The sequence below is a fragment of the Corvus moneduloides genome, chromosome 17, assembly GCF_009650955.1.
Source record: "Corvus moneduloides isolate bCorMon1 chromosome 17, bCorMon1.pri, whole genome shotgun sequence".
NCBI lineage: Eukaryota > Metazoa > Chordata > Aves > Passeriformes > Corvidae > Corvus > Corvus moneduloides.
The window spans coordinates 7,174,815-7,201,261 of NC_045492.1; the positions used below are offsets into that span (position 1 = coordinate 7,174,815).

Genomic DNA, 26,447 nt, shown 5'->3' on the forward strand with positions numbered 1-26,447 from the left:
TGCTGCTGTGGTTGTAATGCGTTGTATCACCTCACTGGTAGTGTATCGCCAGTTGCTTTGGGGTTGTGTCATGAACACACTGGCTGGCCTAAGAGCCATCTGCTATTGGTACTAAATGTGTCTGCCACCCTGTTGGTTGTCCTTAATACCCAGCACATGTTTCCATAGCTGTGGTTGACTTGCTGCAAGAGCTGACTGATATTGATACTCTCCATGAGAGTGAAGAAGGAGCCGAAGTCCTCATAGACGCTCTCGTAAGTAGGAAACCCCAGATTATTTCAGTGCCTCAAAATCTGCCTCAGCCCAGCAATGAACACTGACCCATCCTGCTTTCTGCAGCTCTGGGTGTCTGTGTTGCCAACATCATGATGGAGATAGCCAGGAGAAGCCTATTCTGAACCTGAGACCACAATGGGTGTTTTGAGTGAAGTGCTGGAGTTTGGGGAGTGGGTGGTTGCACCACTTCTTTTTTGGAAGGAACACTGTCATATTGCAAAGTCTGTGTGGGCTGGGAGATTTTTTTGTGCAGGGAGGGAGAATGAAGTAATAATATTTGTGACTTGGACAGTGTCCCATTGAAAACAGGAGCTTTGTTTTTGCATTTCCCTTCTCTCTTGCAGAAAAGGGTGACCTGCGTTCACCCATGGAAAACTGAAGTTTGTGGCAGGGACTGTTACCCAAAGGACAGTGATGCTGCTGTGATCTTTCAGTCTCACCTCTTGCACAGGAGACTGGTTGTCTTCTACCCAGTAACTCTTGTTTCAAGCCCAAAAATCTGGCCTGGAACTGGGGCATCTGTTGGTGACAGTGTGATATTTTTCTTAACAAGAAGTAAAAACTTGAAAGTTTCCCTGTAGCAGAGCAAATGAACTTTAAGGGTGGAGGAGGCTCCAGAAGTAAGAATCCCTTTTGGCACAGAGAGTGAACCAACCCAGAAGATTACCTAGGTGGGTAGGAGATGCATTGGTTGGTATTAAGTGTTCCCTGCACAGTTAACTCTCTGAGTGCCTCTTGACCTCTTGGAAAAGGATGGATTTCCCTTTTTCCTGGTGTTTCTGCTGGATGCCTCCTGCTCCCAGGCTGCAGAAGGGGGATACCAAACCCTCCAGAGAGGTGATGCCCAGCCAAACATGAGTTTTACAGGTTTGTCCTACCTTGGAGCTGGTGAATTGCTGCCTTTGAGGGTCGCTATGGCTGTGTCTAGTTCTGTAACTATTGTGTTGAATTTGGAAGACAGGGAATTACAGGTTTTCTTTTGTTTGCTTTGTTTGGCTGCCCTGTTGTCTCCTACAATCCAGTCCCTATAATGTTACTTTCCAAAGGTTAATGATGGTGCCCAGAGCCCAGTTCTCCAGCTGGCCTCTGGGCTGTTGTTAATTACTCTGCCTTGGTGGGGAGATTTCTGGGTGAGTGAAATGGGAGAGAGGAGCTGCTAGAGAAGATGTTTTCTATAAAATATGTGGAGAGGTAGTAAATCAAGTGAAGTTCTTTCTCTGTTTTCATTGTCACCAGCCCACTGGTAATAGCCATGTTTAGAGGTTTCATTGTCTTCCTTGAAAGAAACAAGTCAGGCCTATCTTGGGCGAAATGTTTACATATCTGCTTTTTAGATTACTTTTTTTTTAAAGAAAGTAGATAAAAGGTTCTAGGGTATCTGAAGATGCTTGCACTGTATTCCACAGCACCCTGTATTTGTGTTTTTTCCACATATTGACTGGGCCCAAAGCTGGTTAAGAGTGTTTGAATTGGTAATGTTATTTTGTTTAACTGGTCCAAGCTCATGTCCACAATGGAAAGTTTGCCAGAGTCAAGCTGGACTCTGTCCAATTCCAGTTTTAAAGGCATATTTCGGGTGTGAGCTCTGTGATTCAGGGACTCCCCCCTTGCCCTGTGTGGTTTTCCTTAACTCACTGAAGTCAACTTGGTGCATTTGTCTTGACAGGATTTAAATAGAGGCCTTCAGCTGGTGATCGTTCAGCTCTTGGGTTTGGATCTGTGGGTGTGAGCATTGTTCTGTCAGCTTTTTGTACCTGCTAAGTGGAAGGTCCAGCAGCAGTGTAGGCAGGCAGCAGTGACCAGCTGGGAGGGGAGCTGCTCACAGAGCTGACAGTTCTACCATCTGCAGTGGTTTGCGAGCCTCGTGCTTCAGAATTCTGAGGGCTGGTTCAGGAAATAAGACTGTGAACAAGGTGCATGTTTACCTCCTGATGCTTTTCTGTTTAATTTGAAACACAAAAGTTGTTTCATTAATTAGGAAAAACACAGCGACAGATTTATGTGATGATTCCTTCGAGATTTTACAGCAGGGTTGTTCATGTCTTCAAATCATGTCTGGCAGGGTATTTCAGTAGGGCTCACTGATTTTTTATTATTTATTAACCCTTCCACCCATTCTTTCTTCTCTGTATTTTTTTCAGTCTTATTTCTTATCTTTTTATCTTTCCCATGACCCCGGGGATTTAGGTGGAGGGCCAGGTTGTGGCCTTGTTGGTCCAGAATTTAGAGCGCCTGGATGAAAGTGTGAAAGAGGAGGCTGATGGTGTCCACAACACCCTGGGTAAGTGGCTGCTGCACAGCCCCTCGCTTCTTTCTGTGGTTTGTACCAAAGGTGGTGAGTTATCCCTCCCCTTCCTTTTCCCCCTTCCTCTTTTCCCCTTGGACTGCCAGCACTGCAGTACAGGATCTGGTGCAGCTTTTATTCAAGCACAGCTTGGAATCACTCGTCCCTGGAGCCAGAGTTTGTCATTTGTCCCATGGCTGCATGAAAGGTGCCTCTTCCCAACCCAGTTGTGTTGGAAGGTGCAGGTATGTGGACCACTGCACTGCACCAGAGGCAATCACAGAACTGTTTAGGCTGGTAAAGCTCTCTAAGATCACCGAGTCCAGCTGTTAACCCAGCACTGCCAAGGCCACCACTAAACCATGTCCCAAAGTGCCACATCTACACAGCTTTTAAAAACCTCCAGGAAAGTGCTCCACTGCCCATGTATTTACTGTGTGCATATCTGTGAGCTATACTTTGTTTCTGTCTTAACAATTTATTTAACTTTCAGGTGGTAAAACATTTGCAGTTCATGGAAGGACATAATTGCCTCTCTGCTCCCTGATCTTTGCACAGCACACAACCATTGCAGGGTGTTCCTGTTGCTGGCAGTCAGACCATCATCCACTCCTTGCAGTCCTTCAGGATTGTAATCTCCCAAGACTGTAAGAACGAGAGAGACTGGAAACATGACGTTAGGAACTTTTGGTGGGGAAAACCATCTGTTTTCTGTGTATTTCTTCTCAGGAATTGTGGAGAACATGGCAGAGTTCCGGCCAGAGATGTGCACGGAGGCTGCGCAGCAAGGCCTCATGCAGTGGCTGCTCAAGAGGCTGAAGGTGAGCCGGTTTCCCACTTTGCTTCTACAGACCAGTTAGCACAGAAATTACCCTAAGAAAAGCCAATTTTGCTTGTGTGTGGTGTAAAAACCCAGTTAAGGGCAAAAAGTTATAGTTCAGGGTCTGTGTCTTCGGCAGTTTTAGTTTAAAGAGACACACTTCGGTCTTGTCTTTATAAATGTCTTGCAGTAGAAATTCTCTTTAATCTTTTCATATGATTCATGTGTGTTGGATTTCCATATGTTGTATTTCTATGTGTGAGATCTGTAAGACTATAAAAGCTGACCAGTGAGAGAGGGCAATAATATTAACCATTTAATGGCCTTTGCTTCCCATGTTTCTAACACTTTTTTGAGTTTTAAGTGATGTCTGTGTTTAAATGCTGCTGGGGGCAGCTTTTGCTTTGAACTCAACTAAGTGCCTTTTAAATTAAAAGCTGCTTTTCATACACTGCATCCTGTGGCAGTGAGTTACACAGTTTAAGTCAGCCTTGTGTGAAAAGATGCCTAAACATTCACTGGAAAATGCTGTAGAAAAGGAATGGATAGTTCAGCTGTCTCACAGAAATAGTAAAGGAAATATAGCAAAGAAATTCTGGCTGTTCTCTAACCTGTCAGTAAGGCATTAGCACTTCCATGCTTAAATGTCTGCATGATTAGAAAGCCCCCGAGTTCCAAAAATTCTCCATCAGCTGTGAAAGTGCAGGTACCCCTCTGTGCACTTCACATCCTTGTTAGCAGAAGTAATATGTAATTTCTCACTCCAGGTAGTAACATAATTATGTCCTTTGCTTAAAAAGAAAAAGTGAAGTTAATTTTAGTCTTGGCAGGTAGGTACTGCTGCCTGCCTTGGAATTGCTGTGGCAGCTGAAAGACTGAGAAACTCGGAAAAGCAAAATAATTCCAACTAGGATTCCCCTGCTTGGTGCCACAGAACATGAGTGCTCAATGGCATTCCAAGCTTGTGCAGGGTGTGTCTGTTGTGTTCCTGGCTGTGTTATCCCTGGGTTTGGCATGTGGGATCAGACAGGGCTTTCTCTTGCCTGCACAGGGTTGTGGGGAGCTAATGAACCCCTCTTCAGGTACTTTGGCTCTTGGCAGTACTTGGTCTTGAATCTCTCACCCTGACAGTGGTGTTTGGGATTAACCCAGGATCTCAGCAGCTGGGTAGAGCTGCTGTGGAATGTCTGTGGGATAAGTTTTAAGATCAGGGTTCTGTCTGGGCAGTGATGAGGACATCTGGCACACAGCACAGTAGATGAATTTGTTTCCTGACGACATTTCAGGTCTTATAATTAATTGTATTGTGACTGTCAGAGCTGCCTCAGATGGAGAGCTCATAGCTCTATTCTGCAAACATAAGCAGGGTTTGACAATGTGTGCAGTCTTGGGGGATCAGAATGCTGTTTCCCAAGATTTGCAGGGCAGCAGTTGGTCACCCCATGGCAGAAGCTGGCAGGGCTGTACAGCACCAAGCACTTTCCCCTCTCCTCCACGGTCTACTTGGAGGTTTCCCCTGGCTGCTGTAAATACTGTCCTCTGCAGAGTGGTTGGGGATTGTTTGGACTGAAAAGCTTTATTTAAAGTCAATACTTGGTGGCATTTGGGGTCTTCCTGCTTTTCATGTTTCCGTGTGTTGCATGGTGCTTGCACACCATGCTCTGTTCCACGGCAGCAGGGTGGGATGATTGGCCCAGCAGCCCCGCACAGGCAGGACTGTCCACCATGCTGCAGGGAGTTGTGTGTTTGGGGAAAAAACTGGGTGACAAATGCTATGTTTTAAGCCTAGGACTTCTGCTTTTTCCCTTCTTGAGCCAGTGGAGTATAAATAGCTGGTAACTGATGATTTTTAAATTTGTTTTATTTTATGAATCCCTCAGTAAACCAGGTTCCGTTATTATCTGATTGGTTAATGTTCAGTCTGTTTTTGTAGATGAAGCAGCTTTGGCAGCATGCAAAAACATTGGATCCAGTTCAGAATCCACTCTAGGGTTTTGGATTTTTTTTTTGGGAGGGGGGGTTTCAAATTCAGCATTTTGGTTTCATTGTGACTTCTTTAGCATATTTGAGGGTGGAGGGAATATCTGAAAAGGAAGTTATGTGATTGTGCAGGCAAAACCCATCTCACATTCTTCTGACTGTGACACTCTGATTCTCATATGAAACTCTGGCAGTTACTATTCAATGTTACTGTGATGTATGTTCTGAAATTCTGGTTTTGCTGACAGGCACAGATTTCCAGACAAGGATAAGTGCCATGCACCCACGTAACATTGTGGAAAATAATCACAGGAAAGAGATTCTGTGTGGCAAACAACTGGAGACTGTTTTAGGGGTTTTGAGCCAAGTTGACCAAACCTACAGATGTAGGGCCACGTGAAGGGTCACGGTGGAGCTTCTGCATGTTTGCATGAGCCCACATGCACCTCCCATCACCCCTGAATCAGAATTGTTACTGTTCTGTCACTGAGGAAAACTGCAGAATTACTGCAGTTGTGTTTTATTTTAAGTGCTGCTCATACATTTGGTGATTTGATTAATGTGTTCTTCAAATCAGTGAGATGCTGAGGGCCGTGCCCTGATGGGTCTCTTGTTCCTTCCCCCACAGGCTAAGATGCCTTTTGATGCCAACAAGCTGTACTGCAGTGAGGTGCTGGCGATTCTGCTCCAGAATAATGATGGTGAGCCATGCCTGCCTTGTCTCTGTCAGTGAGGGCAGAATCCAGGCTTCTCTCAGATCACAGCAGCCCTTTTCTGCCTCCAGCTCACCTTTGCTCGCTTTGCTCTCCCCCATGTGCTCCCTCGCCTCCACCCTCTTTCTCTGCAGCTTTTGTGCTCTGTCAAGCTGTATTGATTTTGTTTGCTGATGTATCAGTGTTAGATGGCTGTAAAATCTGACAGTTAGCTTCATTTTTCTCTCTCTTTTCTCCTTTCCCCCCACCTCCGTCTAGACAACAGAGAATTGCTTGGGGAGCTGGATGGGATCGATGTGCTGCTTCAGCAGTTATCTGTGAGTAATTCCCACACGCCCTCTCTTCCATCAGGAGACTGCTGGGCTGGGTGGGAGGAGTGGAAAATATCTGGGGTGCAGGTGCTATCCTAAAAGTGCTTCATATTTGGTGAAGCATAGTCCCCAAATGCCTTCCATGGGGTGTGTCATCCATGGTCACTGAGATTAATCCCTTTTGTAAAGATGGTAATGCTGAGGTACACGGAAGTTAAATTATTACATTATCATTTCATGGCAAGTAGGAGATAGGCAAGGTTGGAATTGGTCCATCTTCAGCGTGCTCTACTCCAAGCACAGGGCTGCCCATGTTTGAGCTGGCTGAAGGTAATGTGTTCATAGCTCACCTGTATTTCTTCAGGTAGTGTTGCCTGCAGCACCCTCAGGTGTGAATTGTAAAGGAATTCTCTGGTAATCAGCTTATCCACATACCTGAGTGTGAATTTGCCCTTCCCCTTGTGTATTAGGAGGCCTGTGTATTATCCTTTAAATCCTGCACCAGGCTGCTGCACATTTGTGGGTGCACAGTCAGGGCAGCAAAGGGTAGCAGCTACAGAGAGGATGCAGCAGTGACCTGTGTGATCACTGCCTGACACCTGTCAGTGCTGGAGCTTTTGATACAAACTCTTTGCTTGTGTTCTGCAACAGCACAGCCCAACCTTTGGGGGTAATTTTGCTTTGTTTGTCATTCAGGTGTTTAAACGGCACAATCCAAGTACAGCAGAGGAACAGGAAATGATGGAGAACCTGTTTGACTCCCTTTGCTCCTGCCTAATGCTCAGCTCCAATCGTGATCGCTTCCTGAAGGGTGAGGGTCTGCAGCTGATGAACCTGATGCTAAGGTACTCCATTTATATTGTGATTTCCCTCCTGCTTTTGATGTCCCAACACCTACTCTGACTAGATATTTATGGTTTTATTTTAAAATTTCTGTGTTAGGACATCTGTCTGTCTTCTCTTGATTTTTTTTCCAGCAGGTAAGTAATTTGGACCTTCTCAGGCATGGAATCTCCACTTTTTGTCTTTGACTTCGTTTCCTTCGTTGGCTGCTGGAAAGTGGCAGTGCAGATGTTTCATCTAGAGAGAATGCTGTAGGTCAGGCCACTAACCCTCTAAGGTTTTAAATGACCTCTGTGAGGGCAGGAGAGGACCTTTGGATGTCCCTTGTGAAAACGTTTTTCCTTTTGTTCCCCAGTTCACACTCCACTGTGTTGTGTAGCCTCTGAGCTGCTGAATTTTTGTGGATGCTGATACAAAAATTACTTTTGTGAATGGGGCATAAGTTTGCATTTCTTGTGCTGTGCTTTGTCACACCCTGAACTTCTGGGGCTTCTCTGCTCTCTCTTCACTTTTCCTTGCTGGCCTGGCACCGAGTTGTGTCTGCTGGGCTGTCTGGCTCCCCAGAGCTGCGGGAGGGCACAGCGGGCTCTGTCTGGCTGTCCCCAGCGTGCCAGGCTGTGTGCTGACGGGTTAGCAAACACCAGCCAGGAATGCTGAGCTTCTGCAGCTCAGGGCTGGGGAATGTGCGGCAGCAGGGAACTGAATAAATAACCCAACGTGGATTATTCAAATAGGAACGCTGGGTTTTCTTGAGGCTAATTAAGGAAAAGCTCTAAAACTAAGAACGGGAGGGAGGCCTCCCTCTGCCTGGAGTCCTAAGCTACTAAACCAGCCTTGCAGAACTAATTAGTTGGAGTTCTTGTGCCATGTGGGTGGGTCTCAGTGTTTGGATTTTTAAGAGCTTTTTACCCATTTTTTGACTCTACTGTTTACCACTCTCTGCACCAGGATCTGAGCTGGAAAATTATGACAAGAGGAAAATTTCTCCTTGGCTGCATTTTGCCCCCCACAGTAGTTGCAAAAGGGTTGGGAGGGACAGAGTGTGATGGATCTGTGAGCAGCAACTCTGCCTGATGGACAGCGTTTCCAAGGCCTCAATCTGTGGATTCTACAGTTTGAGTGGGATTGGTAAAGGGATTGTGGGAAAAAACCTAACAATTCACAGAATTTGTTCTATAAGCTTCTGTCGCTACTGTCCTCAGGCATGTACTATACTGACAGCTGATTATTTTATATATTTTTTAACTTTTCTAATCTAGTTTGAGTGCTTAGAAGCTCTCACAGGTGCTCAGTTTTTCTTGGACAGAGGGACTTAGGTGACAACAATCTGTTGTTGTAAATAGGGAGTGAATGTGGATAGCTGTGATTTGGAGCCGCACACCTGTATCTTCTTGATACCTTCATGATAAATAGCAGAGAACAGACGTGCCATTCAGTTGTGATTTGCCACCTTGCCCACAAACAAGGCAGAATATTTTTCTCTCCTGTTGGTATCCTCTGAAGGCTGGGGGAAGAGATCTGTTATTTTTTGGTTTTACTTTGGAGGTGTTTAATCACTGTACCACAGCCTGTGCAGATGAAAGGACAAATAGGCAAAGTTGAACGTGTATTGACATGATGTGAGATAGATAAGCTGTGTGAGAATAAAGATATCAGGCTTGAATCTCCATTACTGTCGTAGGGAACACGGCATTCTCTGTCTGGTGCTGCCTGATCCATCCAGCCAAGTCGTTCCATTATTGATGGTTGTGTGCATACAGACCTGCAGAGAGCTGCAGCAGCTTTCGATGAGTATTTCATGTGCTCGTGCTATTCCTACAGATAGTCATGAGAACAGGATGGTTTCTGTTGTGCTGAGCCTTAAAATGTGTGGCCAACAGCAAAAGGCGATGTTGTATCGTGTGAACTTCTGGTTTATAGGGAGCCGGTGGTAATGCCTGAAACTGAGCCTGATGTGGCTGATGTGCCTCATGTGCATTTCCATGGCCAGACTGGTCCTGGACTCATGCTGTGATCTGGGACTTACAGTTGGCCCTGAAGGAATTGGGGCTTCACCAAGCAGGTACATGGGAGATGAGCAGAGGTTCTGGGAGAAGAGCAGGTTGAGAGGGATGAAGCCAGTGGCAGCAGGAGTGAAAGAGGAAATTTGGAAGCAGAATGAGAGCAAGGCTATATATAATTATTTAATTATTATATTTATGTAGCATCTTTATAAAAAACAAGATGGTTTATCAAGGAAGTAGCCACCAGCGGAAAGTTTAGAAGGGTCCCATAGAATTAAACTAAACTTTCTTTTTAGGTCAGGAAGTACTTTTTAGTGCTCAATCCCTCAGTCTTGCCTTAGTAACCTAACTGCAGTTTAGTCAAAATAGAGGAAAACAGGCTTGTCCTGTCAGCTGCCTGGTGCACACTGACAGGCAGCTTATTGCTGTGGCTGTAGAGCTGTGTTGGGTTTGAGGAGATTCAGCCGCGCCGCTCCCGAAGGATGCGTCAGGGAGATTCTCTCTTGTTCAGGGAAAATGTTGTGTGGCTTTCCCAGCCATGAACTGAGGAGCATGTGTATGCACAGAGACAAATAACAGTCCAGGGAGCTCACGGGGACCTGCATCACTTGGGCTGCACAGTGTTCTGTCCTACAGCTATGCTGGGACTTTTCTTCACCCTCAAGAAAAGCTTTTGTTTCCTGTACAGCAAAACAAGGTGAAAACAGACAACTCCATATGGCTCCCTGAAGCTTTTCTGCGGCTATTTCAGGGTATATTTTTTTATGATTCTTAAAATCTTTTTATGTTTTCTTGTCCTGCTAATGACCCCTAGAAACACGAACTGTCTCTTTACTAAATCTTCTGGTTAATTAAACGGAACCATTTTATGCACACTTTCCCAGGAAGTCTAGTGTTCTGCTTTTACTGGTATTTTGGAAAGTTAGAGGCTATGTTCTGCTAATGTGGAAAGTCCAAATAATGTCAGCACCTCTTCTTTTTGAAATAATAGGTGCACCAAAAGAAGTGTCTCAGATGGAAAGGTGTTAAAAGGAGGAAAGCAATGGTCAGTGAATAAAGTTATAATTCAGAGTTCCCATGAATGCTGAGGCCCCTCCCCATTTGGTGATTCTTACGTTTGCTTGTATGTGAATTAGTGTTCAGCTAAAAGTTCCCTCAATAAGCACAGATGAGACTAAGATAAACTACTTGCCCTCTGGCAGAATAAATATTTTAAATAAAATCAACTCCAGACAGTCCAGGCAAGCAGCTATTGATCTCTAAAAGCCTGAACTTAAACCCAATGAATATTCCAGAGCTCAGCCCTGCGCAGCCTTCCTAAATGCTGATCAATATGCAATTACTTCCCCTGAAAACATTTCTGGTGTCATCTGGCCTAAGGAGTACTTTATTTTTAGCTCTCTGTAGTGGGGGTGTGGGGGTGCCAAACCACCCTCCTGCACAGCCCTTGGCTGGTTGGGGGAACTCAGTCCAGCTCCACACGGTGCCCTCCCACCTTGGGGTTGAAAGTGCCTGTGGCTGCACTGGGCAAGGTCACTTTCTTTCAGGCTGGGGTGTTCATGTGTGGGTGTTTTAGTTTGCATGATGTTAGGGGCTCATGAAGTTGGGTCTCTGCAGGGAAGTTGTTTTCCACAGCTCTCTGGGAGCTTTGAGGATCATTTTCAGGGCATCCCTGTGTTATTGGTGTGAGTTACTGCCACCAACATTCTGAACTGGCATTAAAGCAGAAGAGCCCAGGGTCTGTCTGCCTCCTTCCATTGTGTGGTTACTGGTGATGGGGTTTCATTATAGCTGACACCGCTATGTTCACCAAATTTACTCCTTTATTAAATTAAACTATTGTTAGATCTAAATCCTGATCTTTTTGGTGCGATAGTGTTTGCCTTTTGTATCCAACCCAGCCTCCCCTTCTGTTTTGTGCCAGTGTTTGTAAAGGAGTGAAGAAATACCTTCTTCAGTAGCCAAGAAATAAGAAAATAAAACCATGACAATAAAATACATAAAATGAAATAAAAATAGAAAATAAAAAGAGATAAAAGACATTAAAAAAGAAATAACCAAGACAATATTCTCAGCCACAGTTTTGAAAAGAGTTATTATTGATACAATGTTTTGCCTTTTAGAAGAAAAATCTTGCTTAGAGCTTGTGCTTGGACTCTTCATCTTTTCCTTGTCGTGTTCCTTTCCCTTGTCTCTTTAAAGTAGGGTGCTCCAAAGCTCCTCATGTCCCTATACAATTTAATTTGCCTCTTTGTTTTCGCAGAGAGAAGAAGATTTCCCGCAGCAGTGCCCTGAAGGTGCTGGACCACGCCATGATCGGACCAGAGGGCACAGACAACTGTCACAAGTTTGTGGACATCCTTGGGCTGAGAACCATCTTCCCTCTCTTCATGAAATCACCCAGAAAGATAAAGAAAGTTGGGACAACTGAAAAAGAACATGAAGGTAGATGTGCTTCCAGATCCTTCTTATTGCCATGGAGGGAGTGAATGGGCAGCCAATGTCTGAAAAGTACCTGCAGGGAGGAGGGAAAGGCACAGCACCCATCTTCTTAGGGCTCCTCCTGCAGCTTTCAGGTCTGGGTGTCCAGCCTGCTGCTCCCTGTCACAGCTAGCTGGCTGTTGAGGGCACATTTGTCCTGCTTGTTTTGGTATCAGCAGCTCCTGGCGATCCCATTTCATGTGCTGTTAATAAGTTATTTTACTCCTGTAGAGTCTGTTGTTTGAAGCTCTTACTCTGATGCAAAACTCTTTTGAAAAGAGTAATGAGGCAACTACAAATGTCACCTCAAAAGCAGTGTTTTCATGGCTCTGAGCACTGAAGTGTGACTGGATGAACATCAGGCATTGCAGAAATAAACTGCATTGCTTTTGAAGTTGCGCTTTTTTTCTTTTTATATTTTTTAACTCTCTACCCTGGAAAACTCTGCTTTAACAGAGATCTGCTGTGGAATAAAACTGTGATTACTGTGGGACCTTATGCTGAGCTGAGTGGTCAGTCCCTCCTGCTCCTGGCAACATTGCCTTTCCCATTTTATTGGTCATTGACTGTCTTGGAAGAAACTTTAAATACTGCCAGTGATGCTTAAGGTTTTGTGCCAATTGATTGCTCAGCTCAGTTCTAAAGAGGGTGAATATTGTCAAAAGCTGAAGAGGTGTGAGTGGGTCTCAGACACGCCTAGGATCTATCCTGAGCTCTTGCAGCAAACCAAGTGAAAGTGGAAGGAAACAGCAACAACATGGAAGCTCTAAACCCAAATCCCCTGCTTTGGGACTGTCCTGGCAGCTTAGGTGGGACTCAGGTGTTCCCCCAAGCCCAGGAGGGAGGTGCTGTTCCTTCAGAGCTCTCTGGGTGCTGGCTAAGGCACCAGCTGGGACTGAGCAGCTCCTTTCTCTGGCAGAGCTGCTGAACTGGGGACAACTCCCTGGGCACCTGTTTGTCCTCCCTCCTGAGGACAAGGAATGGGCAGTGGCATGGGCTGGGCATATGTGTGGCAGTGGCTGCTTTTGTGGCACAGGTGGAGAGCAGAGGCTCACCTGTCAACCAGCCCCAGAGCAGTTCACACACCAGCTGCCAGTTCTGGTCACTTTATCTGCCTTGTGTTGTTTGTCTTGGGTAGATAATAGTGAGGGGGGAAATGCTGTCGTGTGGTCTGGGGTTTATGTAATGGACTTGCAGGGACAGGTTTGGATTCTGTAGGTTATGTAATAAAATTGCAGAATTATCTAATAAAATACGTAGTTGTGCTTCGATGGATTTAAGGGATGTTTTGAAATTTTCATTTGCAGTGTGAAAGTGAGGTTTGTTTAATTCTTCTTACTGAGAGAAAGCTTCAGTGGGAATAGGAGATTCTGGGTAGAGATCTGAGTCCGTAGCTCATGCCATTGACTTAATTTTTCAGTTTTGGAAAGTGAGCTAATCTCTGTCTCATCTGCTTCTTCTGGAGTCTGCAGTTGATACCTGTGTGCAGTCCTGGCTGCTGTGAGGATTAGTCTGGAAAGCCCTGACAGGGTCAGTTCCTGCCTATTTCTGTGATAGTGTGAAAAGCCAATCTGCCCTCAGGAAAATGGAGTGATCCGTGCAAACTGGCTTTGTATCACACTTCTGTCTCATTAACATGCAGAAGAAATGGAGAACATTAAGATGAGTCCAGAAATCAGTTCTATTAAAATAAACTCTCCCTAAAAGGCTGTGGTAGTAAGTCCAATTTTCTTTGTTTTGCATCACTGGGCAGGTGAGTTACTGAATTTCTAATGACAGGAGATAATAGAGATGTTCAGCAGGGTTCCCTGGGGCCTGTCACGCCGTGGTCCTGACACAGTGTAAGCAGCACTGTGTGTGCTTTTGCTCTGCTGAGTGTTGCCCCAACCATGCAGTAGTTGCTCCTTGGGGGGAACATGGCACAAGCTCCTGGGTGCCTCTGGCTTTAAGGGAAATGGTGCAGGTGTGGCGTGATGGAACTGGTTCCCTCTGTGCTGTTCTGGTCCTAGGAACACACTGCTTGTTGCTTATCTCTGTTTATTGATCAAAAAGAACGCTACTGTTCAGTCTGGTCTTGTCATCTTTTCTCATAAAAACTTTATCCTGTGTTCAATCTGTTTTTTTAAAAATTAATTAGAACAATCTTCTATTGGGAGAGCTTTCATGTGTATGCCAAATGGAGGAAGAGATTCCTTTAAAGGATTCTCTGGAATGGCTTTGCAGCAGTGGCATCAGTATTTATTTAAAGCAGCTCTGAGGAGCTGGGCTGTGCTTGCCTTCTCTGCGTTGCTGCTGGGGTGCTGCTGTCGGGGTGGGCACCCCAGACTGTGCTGTAAAGCACGAAATCCTCTGTGGACTCTGAAACCTGGGGCCTAATTACAGCTGCCTAAAAACCAGCCTTGCTAAAATGCCCCAGCACTGGGTGAGGTACCAAACAGCTCTGCCTGTCCCTCTGTCCCTTTGTCTGCAGTGGCTGAAGTGCCACCAGGCTCGGGATCCTGGCACCTGCTGTGGCTCCAGGTGCTTCACCTCTCCCAGGACATCCAGTGCTCAATCTCTAGAGCACCAAATCTTCTGTATGTATGTGATGGTTGTCGGAAAATATCCCCTTGTCTTTATTTTATAGCAGTGTTGCTATTTACATAAGAGATAGTCTATAAAACCATGTTTGTTTTATTGTCTCTAAGGCAGTGTTCTGAATGTGACAAAATAATACCTTGGTGAAAAAAAATCTCAACGTGACTTGCTGAGCATTTATTTATTGCAGAAATTTATAATCCAAATTAAATTTGATAGAAGTAACTTCTCTGTAATGTATTTCGTCCTTTCTAAATGCTAGCATAAAGGTGTCAGTGCTGGTTAGCTACATTTTAAACACTGTCAGTGTTTAAAAATTATTTTACTCTAGGGAGCCTGTGAACAATTTAAATCCAAACTGCATGTATTTATGCTTTATGTACACTATGTAATTAGGAAAAAAGAAAGAGAAAATTTCTTAACCATCTTTATGGATGATCTGAGCCTGAAGATTGGGCCTGTGGTGTCTAACTGAGTGCGCATTATCTACACTTGAATTTTGCCTGTGTTTGTACAGATCATTATATTAGGATATTAGGTTTGGGAGAAAAAACTCGTTGGAAGCAATTTCCCTTTTTCTGAGGCAGTGAAGCAACTCAAACCAGAAATATTTTGCAGCTGAAGACAGAAATGGCTCAGAGTTTTCCTATGTCTGTGGGGTCGCAATACTCGTGTGAGTGCCCAGCTGCGTTGGACAGCCAGAAGGAGAACCAGCCTGGCTGTGTAGGGGGTGCTGTGTCGTGGTTGTGTGTTGTGAGCAGGTTGGACAGTGGCGTCCCTTTAGTGTCTGTGATTGCAGGGGATGGACAGGAATCTGGCTCTGGGTGGTTCTTGGCATAAATAGAGGGTAAGATTTTAGATATCACTTCAGTGTTGTGACTTCTGAAATGTGGGGGGTACTGTATGATTATCTGCATTCCCAAAACCTTCCTGTTGCAGAGCTGAGGGTCAGGGTGTCATCCCTGTCCATGAGGGTGCAGTGGCTTTCAGCACAGTCGAGTCACAGTGTTGGATGCTGGCTTGAAATTCTTGAGCAGTCTCAGTGAGCTAAAAATGGAGAAAACACAAATTCCTCCTAAATTAGAGAGTCTGTAGTGAAGCAATCATAGCTGGCTCGACAGGCTGTATATCCTCCTGCTCTTTCTCAGGATGGTTATTTGCAGCCGAGTTTTGCTCACTTGGAGAGTGTAATGAACTATAAAAGAATGTTTGTCCAATTCATCTTCATTTAAATGCCTTCTCTTGTCTTAGATGTCACTTTTAGTTAGGAATGCTTAATTTGATAACCTGAGAATTAGTTCAGCCAATTTCCAAAGGAGAATTCCTATTGCTGGGGTGTTTTGGTTGTTTGCCCTCTATCAATAATGAAGCCTCTTTTGGAGATCCTCAGCTATACCTTACCTTTAGAAACAACAACAAAACCCATTTCTTAGTAAATACACTTTTACTCCTTTGTGATGTGCACTAAAGGCAGCAGTGCCCTTGGAATGAATGTCTGCTGCAGAACCAGGTTCCCTGGGCATGGGGAAGTGAAAAGGCAGCAGCAGAAACATGGCCTGATAAGGAGTTATCGGTATTAACTGAGCACCCTCTGCCAGCCAGTGGTCTTGAGGAGTGAGCACCCGGCAAAGGCATCAGTCTGTTTAAACAGAGCTTTATTATGCCAATTTGTTATTTCACCATCACCATCCGACAGGAACCTGTGATTTGAGTGAGCCATGATGCTGAGAACAGAGTTAAATTTATCTCAATTAAAGTGAGCGTGCTCTGTTGCAAGAACATCAGAAAAATAAACTTTCTCAGTCAATAGAAAGAATTTTGTTTTACGTTCAGCTTGATGGCTGGATCCAGCTTACCGGGGCTGTTGCATGTGGAGCTTTTCCAATCCTCCCAGGCCCCCCTTCACCCATCCATAAAATTGGTGTTTCTTGCTTGTATCAGTGTTTTAAGATAAAATTTTTCTTGGCAAAATGCAGTGATACTTGAGTGGGTTACTTTTCTGAAATGCAGATTATTAATGCACATGAAAGCAAGTCAGGTTATCTACACCATTGGAATAGCATGTCCCAGTGTCACCTATAATACTGGGATGGGCCAGTGGCTTCATCCAGGTTTCCCAGCATCCATGAAGCCAGAGTTGTGTGTGTAGGAGGGGTAGAAGTATCTCAAAGAACTGGCTTGCTTTTTTCTAGTATTTTCCTGCTTCTAATTAGAAACTACAATTTGTCTTAAGCGTTCTTTGCAAGACAGAAGGCTCTTAAATGTGTGCTGCTGGGTTCACCAGCTCATCCTGCTTGGCCTCCAACGGGCTGCTGTCCCTGGCATCCAGAACTGCCTGCTGTCCCCTTCCTGCAGGATTATGCGTGCCTCCTCTTCCTCACTGTGGAGCTTCCTCCCCTGCCAGGCAGATGTCCATTATAATGAGATGTAAAAAGAAAAAAAAAGTGGGGTTGGGGATAATAAAGGCAGAGGAGTGTAATGTTACAGCTTGATTTGACAGGACCTCCTGCTGTTGCAGCTGCCAGTGCTAGGCATGGAATAGATTAATCTGTATTCCAACACACCGAGCTGAAGTCAAGATCGATCTAATTAGGGTGTTTTAAACACTGCTTGCATGCTGAAGTCTCTGTGCCTGTCTGGAGAGGGAAAGGCTCCTGAGAGCTTGAGAGGATCCTGAGCTAAGCAGGACCCTGGTGCTGCTGCGGGAAGCACACGGGATACGACCTCCTAGAGCCAGGGATGTGTCTGGCATGGTGCCCTGCAGGATTGGGATTGTGGGGAGCTGGCCATGGGGCAGCAGCAGTGATACTGGCAGATGAGAGAGAGAGAAGCCTCCAATCTTCCCACATCCATGAATTTAGAGGATTTTGGGATGTTTGCATGAAAAAGGTTGTTCTTGATGCATAGTAGCTGCCAGCTGGTACCTGTTACTTCTGTGGTGCTGAGCGCGGCTCGGTTTGCTGTTTGCTTCTCAAAGGAATCACATTTAGTCATTCTTTGAAAGGAGGCTCGGCTGCAACCTCTGCCTCTGGCCTTGTCTGTGTCCTCCTTGGAAGTGATGTGCTTTGTGCAGGTGATGCGGACTTTGGCTGAGTCTTACATCCTTATGGAGAAGGTCCCAGAATATTCCGTAGCAGAGAAGCTGCCTGTGGCTTCACCCCGGGGCAGTGCACAGCTCGTGGCCTCTGCACTGAGATTAAAGCCAGGCAGCTGCAGGTTCTGCATTCTGGGGGCTCAGAGCAGCATCAGCTACTCACCATTTCCCAAAGGAGATCTGACCCTGAGCAAATATTGTGATTACAGCTTTTAAAGTGTTGCATATGTGAGATGGAGATTGGGTCAGTCCATGGGAAAGTGGTGAGACCCCATCCTTGGGACCCTGCACCCCAAGGTTAGCGTTTCTCCCTTCCCATGGCTGTGCAAACACTTTAATCCACTGAATCATGGATTCAGCCTCTCATCCCATCAAGCTTTGCCCTCATTTTGGCCAGTGTCCTTGCCCATGGATGTTGGTATTTATTGGGCCAGGACTTGCATTATGGCATAACCTTGATTTTGAGGTGTGACATAAAACACACTAGTGCATTATTTTTCAGGAAGCTGATAAGAAACCAGTTTAGATAGTTCAGAAATATCTCTGTAAAATATTTATTTGAACGTTTTGACTAGGCAACTAAATATTTCCTGGATTTTCTGCAGTGATGTTGAAAGAATAACCTTGTTCTCAAAACCTCTGTGTCAGCTCCTTTAGACTTGTCAGTAGTTTTAAAGATTTTATTGATAAAATGGATAAATATCTGCATATGACCACCAAAGCAAAAATGATGGCTAAAATACATTTCCTAGTAAAGGAATATTGGAAAAAAGCAATGAAGATAGATCATTGGTGAGAATACTGCTACTAAAATGCTGCGTCAACACTTCCTAAAAAAGGTTGGGGAAAAAAATAGTGTGACATATACAGAATGCTGGCTTCTTCCTAAACCAGCAGAGCATATGTTGGCATATATGGGGGGAAAAAAAAAATCTTCATTTTATTGAATTTCTTTCACCTTAAGAAAATGGGATCTTGCAAGAACTGGAAGGTTTTAACAATACTTTTAATGTCAACACTTAATTTGGCGTCGCTTTTTGTGGAGTAACAGTTTCTGTGCAGTGAGAGCGTGCGCTGACACCCCCGGAGCCATCCTTCACCCCCGTTAGCCTGTCGGAATGACGGAGCAGCCACACGGTGCGGCCACCCGATAAACCTGTTATCTGCCTGCTCCTCCTGCCGGCAGCGCTCCCAATCTCCTTGGAACATGAAAAATTGACACCACCTCAGGCAGAAATCTGTTTCGAAAAGGAAGCTCTATTTATAAGCAGCTAATGAAATGGGGGGGGGGTGCGCGCGCCTGTGCAGCCTCTCCTCGTGCTGCCCCTGTGCAGGATGCAGATAATCCGTGCAGCAGGGAGCACAGACACCCTGGCCAGGCAGCCTGTGTGCCTTCACCTTCCAGGGCCCAGGCAGTGGGAGCAGGAGCTCCTAGCAAACACAGCGGTGTTGCTCATTCTTTGTGCTGGACTGATGGATCAAGGCTGCTCCTGGATTCAGGCTAGGCAGCGCTGGGGAAGTGCATGGTGTGACAGCAATAAGGTGGTGATCCCGCTCCTCTGCACGCCGTTTTCCCCTCAGAAAATACCAAATCTTGAGGCCCCATTGCTCCCCACCACCATGAGTGAGGAAGTGTTTCTGGCCGTTAATCTTCATCAGTCTTAATCAGCAAGATTACAATGAAGTCATCTTGGAGAAGCTAGGTGGTCTACACCAGGTCTGTGTTTAAAGCAGACCTGCAGGTGGGAAGTAGTACTGACTGGTTTGGAAAGGGAAGGAGACTCAAGCCCTTCTCCTTTGCTTTGCACTGCTGTGCTTGGGCTCAAGGCGAGTGGCTCAGTCACCTCTCAGAGTGGTGGGACATTGACACAGGTGTCTCCTGTGCGCTTGCAGCCTTGACTTTTTACTTGCCTCCTTGGTTTGTGCTGAAAAATATGACCCCCAAGTGCAATTGAGAAGACTGTAAACATGTTTATTTGGTCGTTTGTGGTTTGTTGTGGCCTATTTATATTCATTGATGGGATTTTCTGTAAATGAAAGTGGTTGGTTTGAGAATTTTTCTACTAGCTCATACCACTTGAGTCTCTGCAGGAGCACAGTTATTCTTTCTACAGCTCTCTTGTTTCAGTAGCTGTCCTAGCCTTGGTGACCTGAGGGTCATTTGGGTGACAGTGCTGGCTTTGGCCAGGGCTCCTTTAGGCCCAAAAGGCAGCATGCGGTGCCTTTAGGCTGTGATGGAGGGTCCCAAAGCGTGTGCCGCCAGGCAGGCGCACGTCCTGGGGAGGAAACCAGAGTGGAACCTGTGCTCTGTGTAAGTTGCTTTGGTTCCCTGAGGCAGAGGAGGAGGAGACCTCACTGGCTGGGCCAGCATGAGGAGCTATCTGTGCTCCCTGCAAACATGGCTTGTGGCTCTCACCACTGCTCTGTCTCCTCTCACCATGATGGGAAGGAACCAGGGTTCTGCTTATCAACAGCTACATGCTGGGGTGTTAATAGTAAATTTAACGGCATGTTACAGAGGGAAATAAGCTCCTCTTCCTGATCTCAGCATGCAATTTTCATTTTGTATTTCTAGAACATGTCTGTTCCATCCTGGCCTCCCTTCTGCGAAACCTGAGAGGGCAGCAGAGGACACGGTTACTGAATAAATTCACAGAGAATGACAGTGAGAAGGTGAGTGCTGAATGTGTGTCTCAGTCTCTGGGCTGCCAGGTTGGGAGGGTTCTTGCTCAGGGCAGGGTGCCTGGTGCACTCGCTGAGTTATGAAAAGCCATCCTCATACCTGCCTGCAGAGACTTGTGCTGTCACAGACCTTTGTTCTCTCATTCACATTGTATTTACAAACTGCAAAACTGGACATTTAGTGCATGGCCTCCACATCCCCTGTGCTCTTGTTTTCTGGTGCTCTTGCATATGGTAGTAGCGATTCTGTCCTGGGTTGTGTCTCTGCTGAAACCTGGCCATAAAAGACAATATGCAGTATTACATCGTGCTGGCTCTGAGATCAGGACAGCGTGGAAATGTGCCAGTGTGTCTGGTGGTGAAGCTCTTTTGCAGAGAGTTTAGGAGTTGCTGTGGTACACGTTTAACATTCCCCACTCCTCTCCTAGAATGTTTCACTTTAGTGATGTTTGCTCTGGGAAATTCTTCCCAAAATATTTACATGGTGGTGGATAGATCAAAGCTTTGCAGGAAAGAAATAGCAGCTTTTGCAAACCAGGGATCCCAAGGGATTTGTAAATTCTGCCACTGGGAAAATACTGGTTCCTTAGTATTCCTCATTAGTGTGTTTTAAAGGTGTTTTTCATAACCTGTTCTACCAATTGTAGATAATTGCTAGATAGGATTTCAGCTGCCCTAACACAGTTCAGAGGAGAGTGGGAGAGCTGGAACATCCAGCACAGATAGGACAAGTCCACTGGGGAAACCAGGAGCCTGGAGGACCACAGTACAGAGAGTGAGCTGGGGACACACGTCTGTTTGCTGCCTTTTATCTGGCACTGATGGGACCGTGTTCCCATATGGGATTACATCCAGACGCCTGCAGCCTCAGCATGCTCATCCGACCAGCACTTGTACCCTCCTTCTGTAACGCGTTGCTTCCTGGGAGGGACAGAGCTGCCTGTTGCTTTGTGAAGGCTGAAGCTGTGAGGAAAACAAAATTGCATGAAGGATTAAAGATGATTGCATTGTTCTTTTTTCTTGCTTACATCTCTCTCTTCTGCCCTTGCAGGTTGATAGGCTGATGGAACTGTATTTTAAGTACCTGGATGCAATGCAGGCAGCTGATAAGAAGATTGATGGGGAGAAACACGTATGTATTGCTTAAGTTTTGCTGGGTCATGTCTGTAACACCTCTACACAGCCATGTCATCTGCACAGGATTTATGGCTCAGCCAGTCACTATTCTTGGGTGTGCCCTCATACTTGTGCTGTTGCCTCTTAATTCCTATTGCCTCACTCTCCAAGTTCCAGGTAACCTCAGATAAAATGGGCCAAGAATTTCTCTACAAGTGCTTCCGGCTGTCTCTTAGAGTGAGTTTTACTAAAAGTACCTAAGTCTGTGATTCAATTTGCCTTCACTTTCACCTGGCTGCAGTCCTGCTTGGTTTGGCAGATGGAGAGCAGGTGAAATGCAGAGAGACAATTACATGATAATGTGTGAGGCCTCTTACCCTGGTCTGTAGAGTTGTGATCAGCAGCGAGGAAGTGTCTGTGTTGATGAGTTAGCTGAGGTGCAGCCGAGGGCTGTGTGCTCTCTGCACACCAGCAGTGAATGTGTGAGTGACACGAGCCTTGGTACCGCACAGCACTTTCTTGGAACTGAAGCAGGAACAGACCTTTTGAAAGGGAACGAGCGGCTGGAGTCAGGAAGCAGCTTGCAGAGCTGTTAGTGAGCTTGGCCAGCTTCCCACAAGATTACCTATATCAGTGCTGGGGAGGGTGTGAGATTGATTAGCACCGATGGAGTGCAATGGCTGCAGCTGCCGTCCCGCGCTCCGCGTGCTCCACGTGCCACGGGCAGCAGCCCCCCACCAGGCCCTGACAAACAGCTGCCTGCCCACTGCCAAGGCTGCTTCTCCGGGCACTGCCAAACATTCCGAGGGCAGCAGAGCGCTGCTGCTGCTCAAAGAGGCACAGGAGTGAGTGATGAATGGAGCTGCTTTTGCTGCCAGCACTCCGGCTCCATATGGACAGTGGCAGCATCACCACTGAGCGGTGGCCTGGAGGAAAACAGCATTTACCCTTTCCTGCTTTCCTTCCATGCTCTGTCCTTCCTCCTCAAACAGGGCAAGAAATTATTTATTCTTTATGTGTCGGTGTGGGGGTTTTAGAACTCAAAAACCAGAATATGTTTGTTTGGTTGAAGCCTTGTAGCGTGTTGGGCCTGCTGTACAGAGCTGTAAAATACCACATGCAGAGTGAGGGTATGTGCCCTTTATCCAGGAACACCCTGGAGCAGCCTGCAAACATTAACATCTGTAGCAACCATCCAGCACAAAGCAGGAGTGGAGGGAATTTGAGTGTGAAGAAGCTTTTATGGAAGTTCTTCAATTAATAATATTAACCCCTTGTGCACAAGAGAAGTAAAACTAAGGAACCTCAGATTCTCCTCCTGTATCCAGAATAAATGGACCTCAATTCTTTACCTCCTATTAGAACTAATAATAGGATTTGGCAGAAGCATCTCATGGGTGCAACATACTGGGTACAACATGTATGAAATATGGTGTTGAAGTTCATTCCTATCTTGGAACACTCTTGGAGAATTATCGTTTGCTTTATTTTGTAGCATCATCAGATGGTCAGTGGGAGATCTCAGGGTCTCCTGAGATCCGAAGTGGCTCAAGCATTTTCCCCACACAGAAGCAGGCAAAAGCCATCATTCTGTCTGTCACATCATGGCACTCTCCAGCTGTGACAGGATTTATGGGGCACTTTAATGTTCCTTGTTGTGGCACATGAATCACTGAGGTGGATTGTATGAACACTTCAGAATCTGTGCTCTGTCACTGGGGGGCTTTTGACTTTCCCCTTGCAGTAGAGGACATAGTACCCCAAAAATCTGATATACAGATGCTCACTTTTCTCCCTGCCCCGTAGAAAAATGATACTTGGTGAGATTTTACAGGTTCAGCCTATGCTGACAAGAGTGAGATCCAAGTCTGATGGACAGAGTATTCTGGTGTAAGTCTTGCATTACAAGGAGTGAAAAGCTGATTACACAAGGAATGACTGAGTGCTTTATCTTTAGTAGTGCAGCTGGCATAAGAAGCTCCTGCTCTTGCAGTTCTCCTCCTTTTTATTTCTTTTAGCTTGGTTTATTTTAGTGATCTGGTTTATAGCCCTGCTTTTCAGCCCATGGCAGTGATGGTGGGGGAATAGCTGAGGGTGGAAGGGAGGGGAGGAATTTCTGAAGCCAGCTGTTTTGAGGAGGAACAGTTGTAATAATCTGCACCCTAATCTAGACTGTGAAACAGGATGGAGTCACTGAGCCCCTTCTCAGTGTTACCCCCTTGTTTGCTTTAGTGAAATCTGTTCAGAAGGGTTCGGAGGTGATAACTTGGTGATTATCCTAATTGCCATGTGAAACCCAGGGGCAAAGTCCATGAGAGCGTTGTCTCCAACACTTGATGCCTGTCTTAGCACTTTTCTCAGAGTTTTTAGTTAATGAAAATACTTTGTTCTCCTCTCAATTTCTTTAATTATTTCTGTAGGAAATGGTGCAACATCCTGTGGCCTTTACCTCTCTCTAAAATGAGGTATAATTATGGGTGGCAGCGATAGCCTTGATGATCTCTAAAGATGGTAGGAAGTGACAAGAGATAGTTTAATATTTTTATAGTTCCACGGAAAATTATGCTCATCAGGTTAATTCAATAAAATATTCTCACCAGACACTTTGTGCTATAATGACTTACAAATTACATGCTAATTGTGCTACAGTTCAGCCACTCCATTCCTTGAAAGGAAGAGGTGGAACTCCTAGGATGAGTGTGGTATCCACAGGTGGGGATAACAGGTGGGGATTTGTGTCAGCCCATCCTTTCAGTTTGGTGTAGAAAGACCAAATTGCCTGGAGCTGTGCTGAGGGCAGGACGTGATGGCTGTGAGCGTGGCTTTTAGCCTGTGGTCTGAAGGCCCCTCCTGAACATATCTTGCATCCCTCGGCTGTCCCCAGTGTTACAGACAGAAAATAGTAAGGGGAGAAACTCCATCCTTAGAGTGAGAGACACATTGTGGTGGTTGTTTTGGTGCACAGCTATTTGGAACATGCTCATTTCTGTCCACCTGGATTGGCCTCGCTGTTCCACGTGGTGAGGATGTAAAACCAGGATCCTAGAGGTGTTCTTTGTTCTTGATCAGTACCCATTCCTTTTGCTCTGCCCAGCTGTGCAGTGCATGCTGGGCGGTGAGTGATAGATGAGGAGGGAGGAGGATGCAGAAATCTCCTCCACTGCCTATGTGGAGCAGTGTGATCTTTGGTACAGCACGGGCACATCCATCGCATCTTTAGGCTTGAAGTCTCTACTTGACACCTCGAGGCCTGTCAGTCCTGCCTCATTAGTGTGAGAGAAGCTCATTTTAGCTTCACAGAAGCCCATCTTACTGCTGTCTTCTCCCATCAGCAAGGGGCATCTCAGTACATATTGCTGGCAGATTAGAAATGGCACCTGAGCGCTCATTTGGAGGTTAGCGACTGACAGCTTTGAAAGAGAGACCAAGTGGGAAGGGGGCTGCTTGCTACTGTACTGGAGGCAGATTAGCACTGAAAGGGTGGCTGTGGTTTTAAGAAAAAAAAATAAAAGGACTGTGAAAAGGCACCTTAAAACTGTACTTGTCTTCTAATTCATATCTGCTTAATTTACTGGCACAGAATAATCTTCTCTGCCGAGGGGGGCTGTTAGAGCTGCCGCCGCTGTGTAATCAAGACTGCAGCTGCCTGGATCCAGCTCCTGTGATCGCCGTGCTCGGATCAGAATACAGAGCAGACCCGGCCTTTGTTTCTTGCTCTGGAGATTCAGAGTCCTGGCCTGTGGTTGTTTTTCTGCTCAGGAATTTAGCACTGTTGAGCAGAGCAGCCAGTGAGCCTGTGTGCAGTGCATAGTGTGAGCGCTGGTTCAGGAGTGAGTGTGTTGTCTTTCTTGAATTTTTTTTCGATAATTCAGTTACTATTCAGCTCTCCTGCTAGCCAGACTCATCATTGTTTAGCTTTAGAGACCAGATTTGAGCCATTTGGCAGGGATGTAGGGTGAGGGAAGTCACTCCCTGCACAAAATTGGATTTTTCTATTTACTGGCAAGAGCTCACATGCAGGCTTTGCCCACTCATGCCTGTGCCCATGATTTTGAGAACATGGAGTAAATGACTATCATGCATATGTTGGAGTCTTCAGGATCTGATGCTAAAGTGTTACATCTGAGTGTAGCCAAAGCCGTTGATCTGACGGCACAATTAAGAAGGCACTGGCTTTAAAACTTGTTCTTTTACTGACAGACTGGATTTCTAGGAGGAAAGGAGAAGTATTTCGCTACCTGAGCTTTCCTCTCCCTTTCGAGAGGAAGTGGGCATCAGCTGTCTAAGTCACTCCATCAGATTTCTGTCCAAGGAGCATCCATTGCCCCCCTCCAGGGAGAGTTGCACAGGGCTCATTTTCCTTCTTGTGCCTAAAACTCTCAGCTCACCATTAGATGCGAGGGCTTGGCTTGGCAGAACAGCCACATTTGGCAGCCTCAGTCAGCTTTGGTGCCGGTGACCTTGCATGTGCCTGGAGCACGAGTGCCTGAGGAGGCGCGTCCTGTGGAGCGTTGCAGGTACGGGGCACTCGCAGGTGATGGCTCTAATGAGGAAATATTGCTCCGCCGGCGTGCGCCCACCTGCCAGACGGCTGCAGAATAAATCACAGAGCTGCAGCGAGCTCGCTGGGCTGATGAGCTGCTTCCTTTGTTTAAGAACGAAACCAGAAGACAAATCCCAAAATGCAGGAGGTGACACGTGGCACAGTTGTTTGGGCCCGTCAGCCCCCATGAGGATGGAGCGCAGGCACATCCCGGGGCCAGCTCGGAGGAGGCTGCTCTGAGCTCACTGCCAGGCAGCTCTTGCCAGTGTTTTGCAGAAGATGGGCTGTCTGGACATGAGGGATGGAATGGAGTGGAGAAATGGAATGGCCTCTTGCTCTCTTCCTCTGGCCTCCCTCTGGGCAGCTCTCACTGGTGAAACTCATGTATACAGAGGAAGGATGGATGGTGGGTCATCATTCCCATGGGAGTCAGAGCTCTTTGGCTAAAAGACCCTGGCCTGCCTCTGCCCTGGCAGCACCCCTTATAAACACAGCTGGGAGAGCCTGGCTGGGCATGGAAAAACTGGCCTTGTGCAGGATTTTCAGATGTGTTTTCTCATCTATCAGTCAATTATGAAGCTGGAAGCTAGATAGGTCTTTGAGTGTGCTGGAGTCATGTTCTGCACTGCTGAACAGCACCCTCAGATGGCCAGTAAAAGAGCAGGTTTTGTTCCATTCTCACAAAGAACTTGTAAATCACGGATACATGGGTCTGTTCCATAGT

At 46.0% G+C, this 26,447-nt stretch overlaps 1 protein-coding gene across 1 annotated transcript in view; it reads left to right on the plus strand.

Annotated features, from left to right (window-relative positions):
- CTNNBL1 (catenin beta like 1) overlaps window positions 1–26,447 on the plus strand; it is a 47,390-nt gene that overhangs the window by 14,506 nt on the left and 6,437 nt on the right. Inside the window, exons 5-13 of the mRNA XM_032127049.1 lie at window positions 157–254; window positions 2,464–2,557; window positions 3,290–3,381; window positions 5,989–6,061; window positions 6,332–6,390; window positions 7,081–7,229; window positions 11,494–11,675; window positions 19,958–20,055; window positions 21,116–21,196. Coding sequence (XP_031982940.1) covers window positions 157–254; window positions 2,464–2,557; window positions 3,290–3,381; window positions 5,989–6,061; window positions 6,332–6,390; window positions 7,081–7,229; window positions 11,494–11,675; window positions 19,958–20,055; window positions 21,116–21,196 — 926 coding nt within the window. The remainder of the gene's footprint in view (window positions 1–156; window positions 255–2,463; window positions 2,558–3,289; window positions 3,382–5,988; window positions 6,062–6,331; window positions 6,391–7,080; window positions 7,230–11,493; window positions 11,676–19,957; window positions 20,056–21,115; window positions 21,197–26,447) is intronic.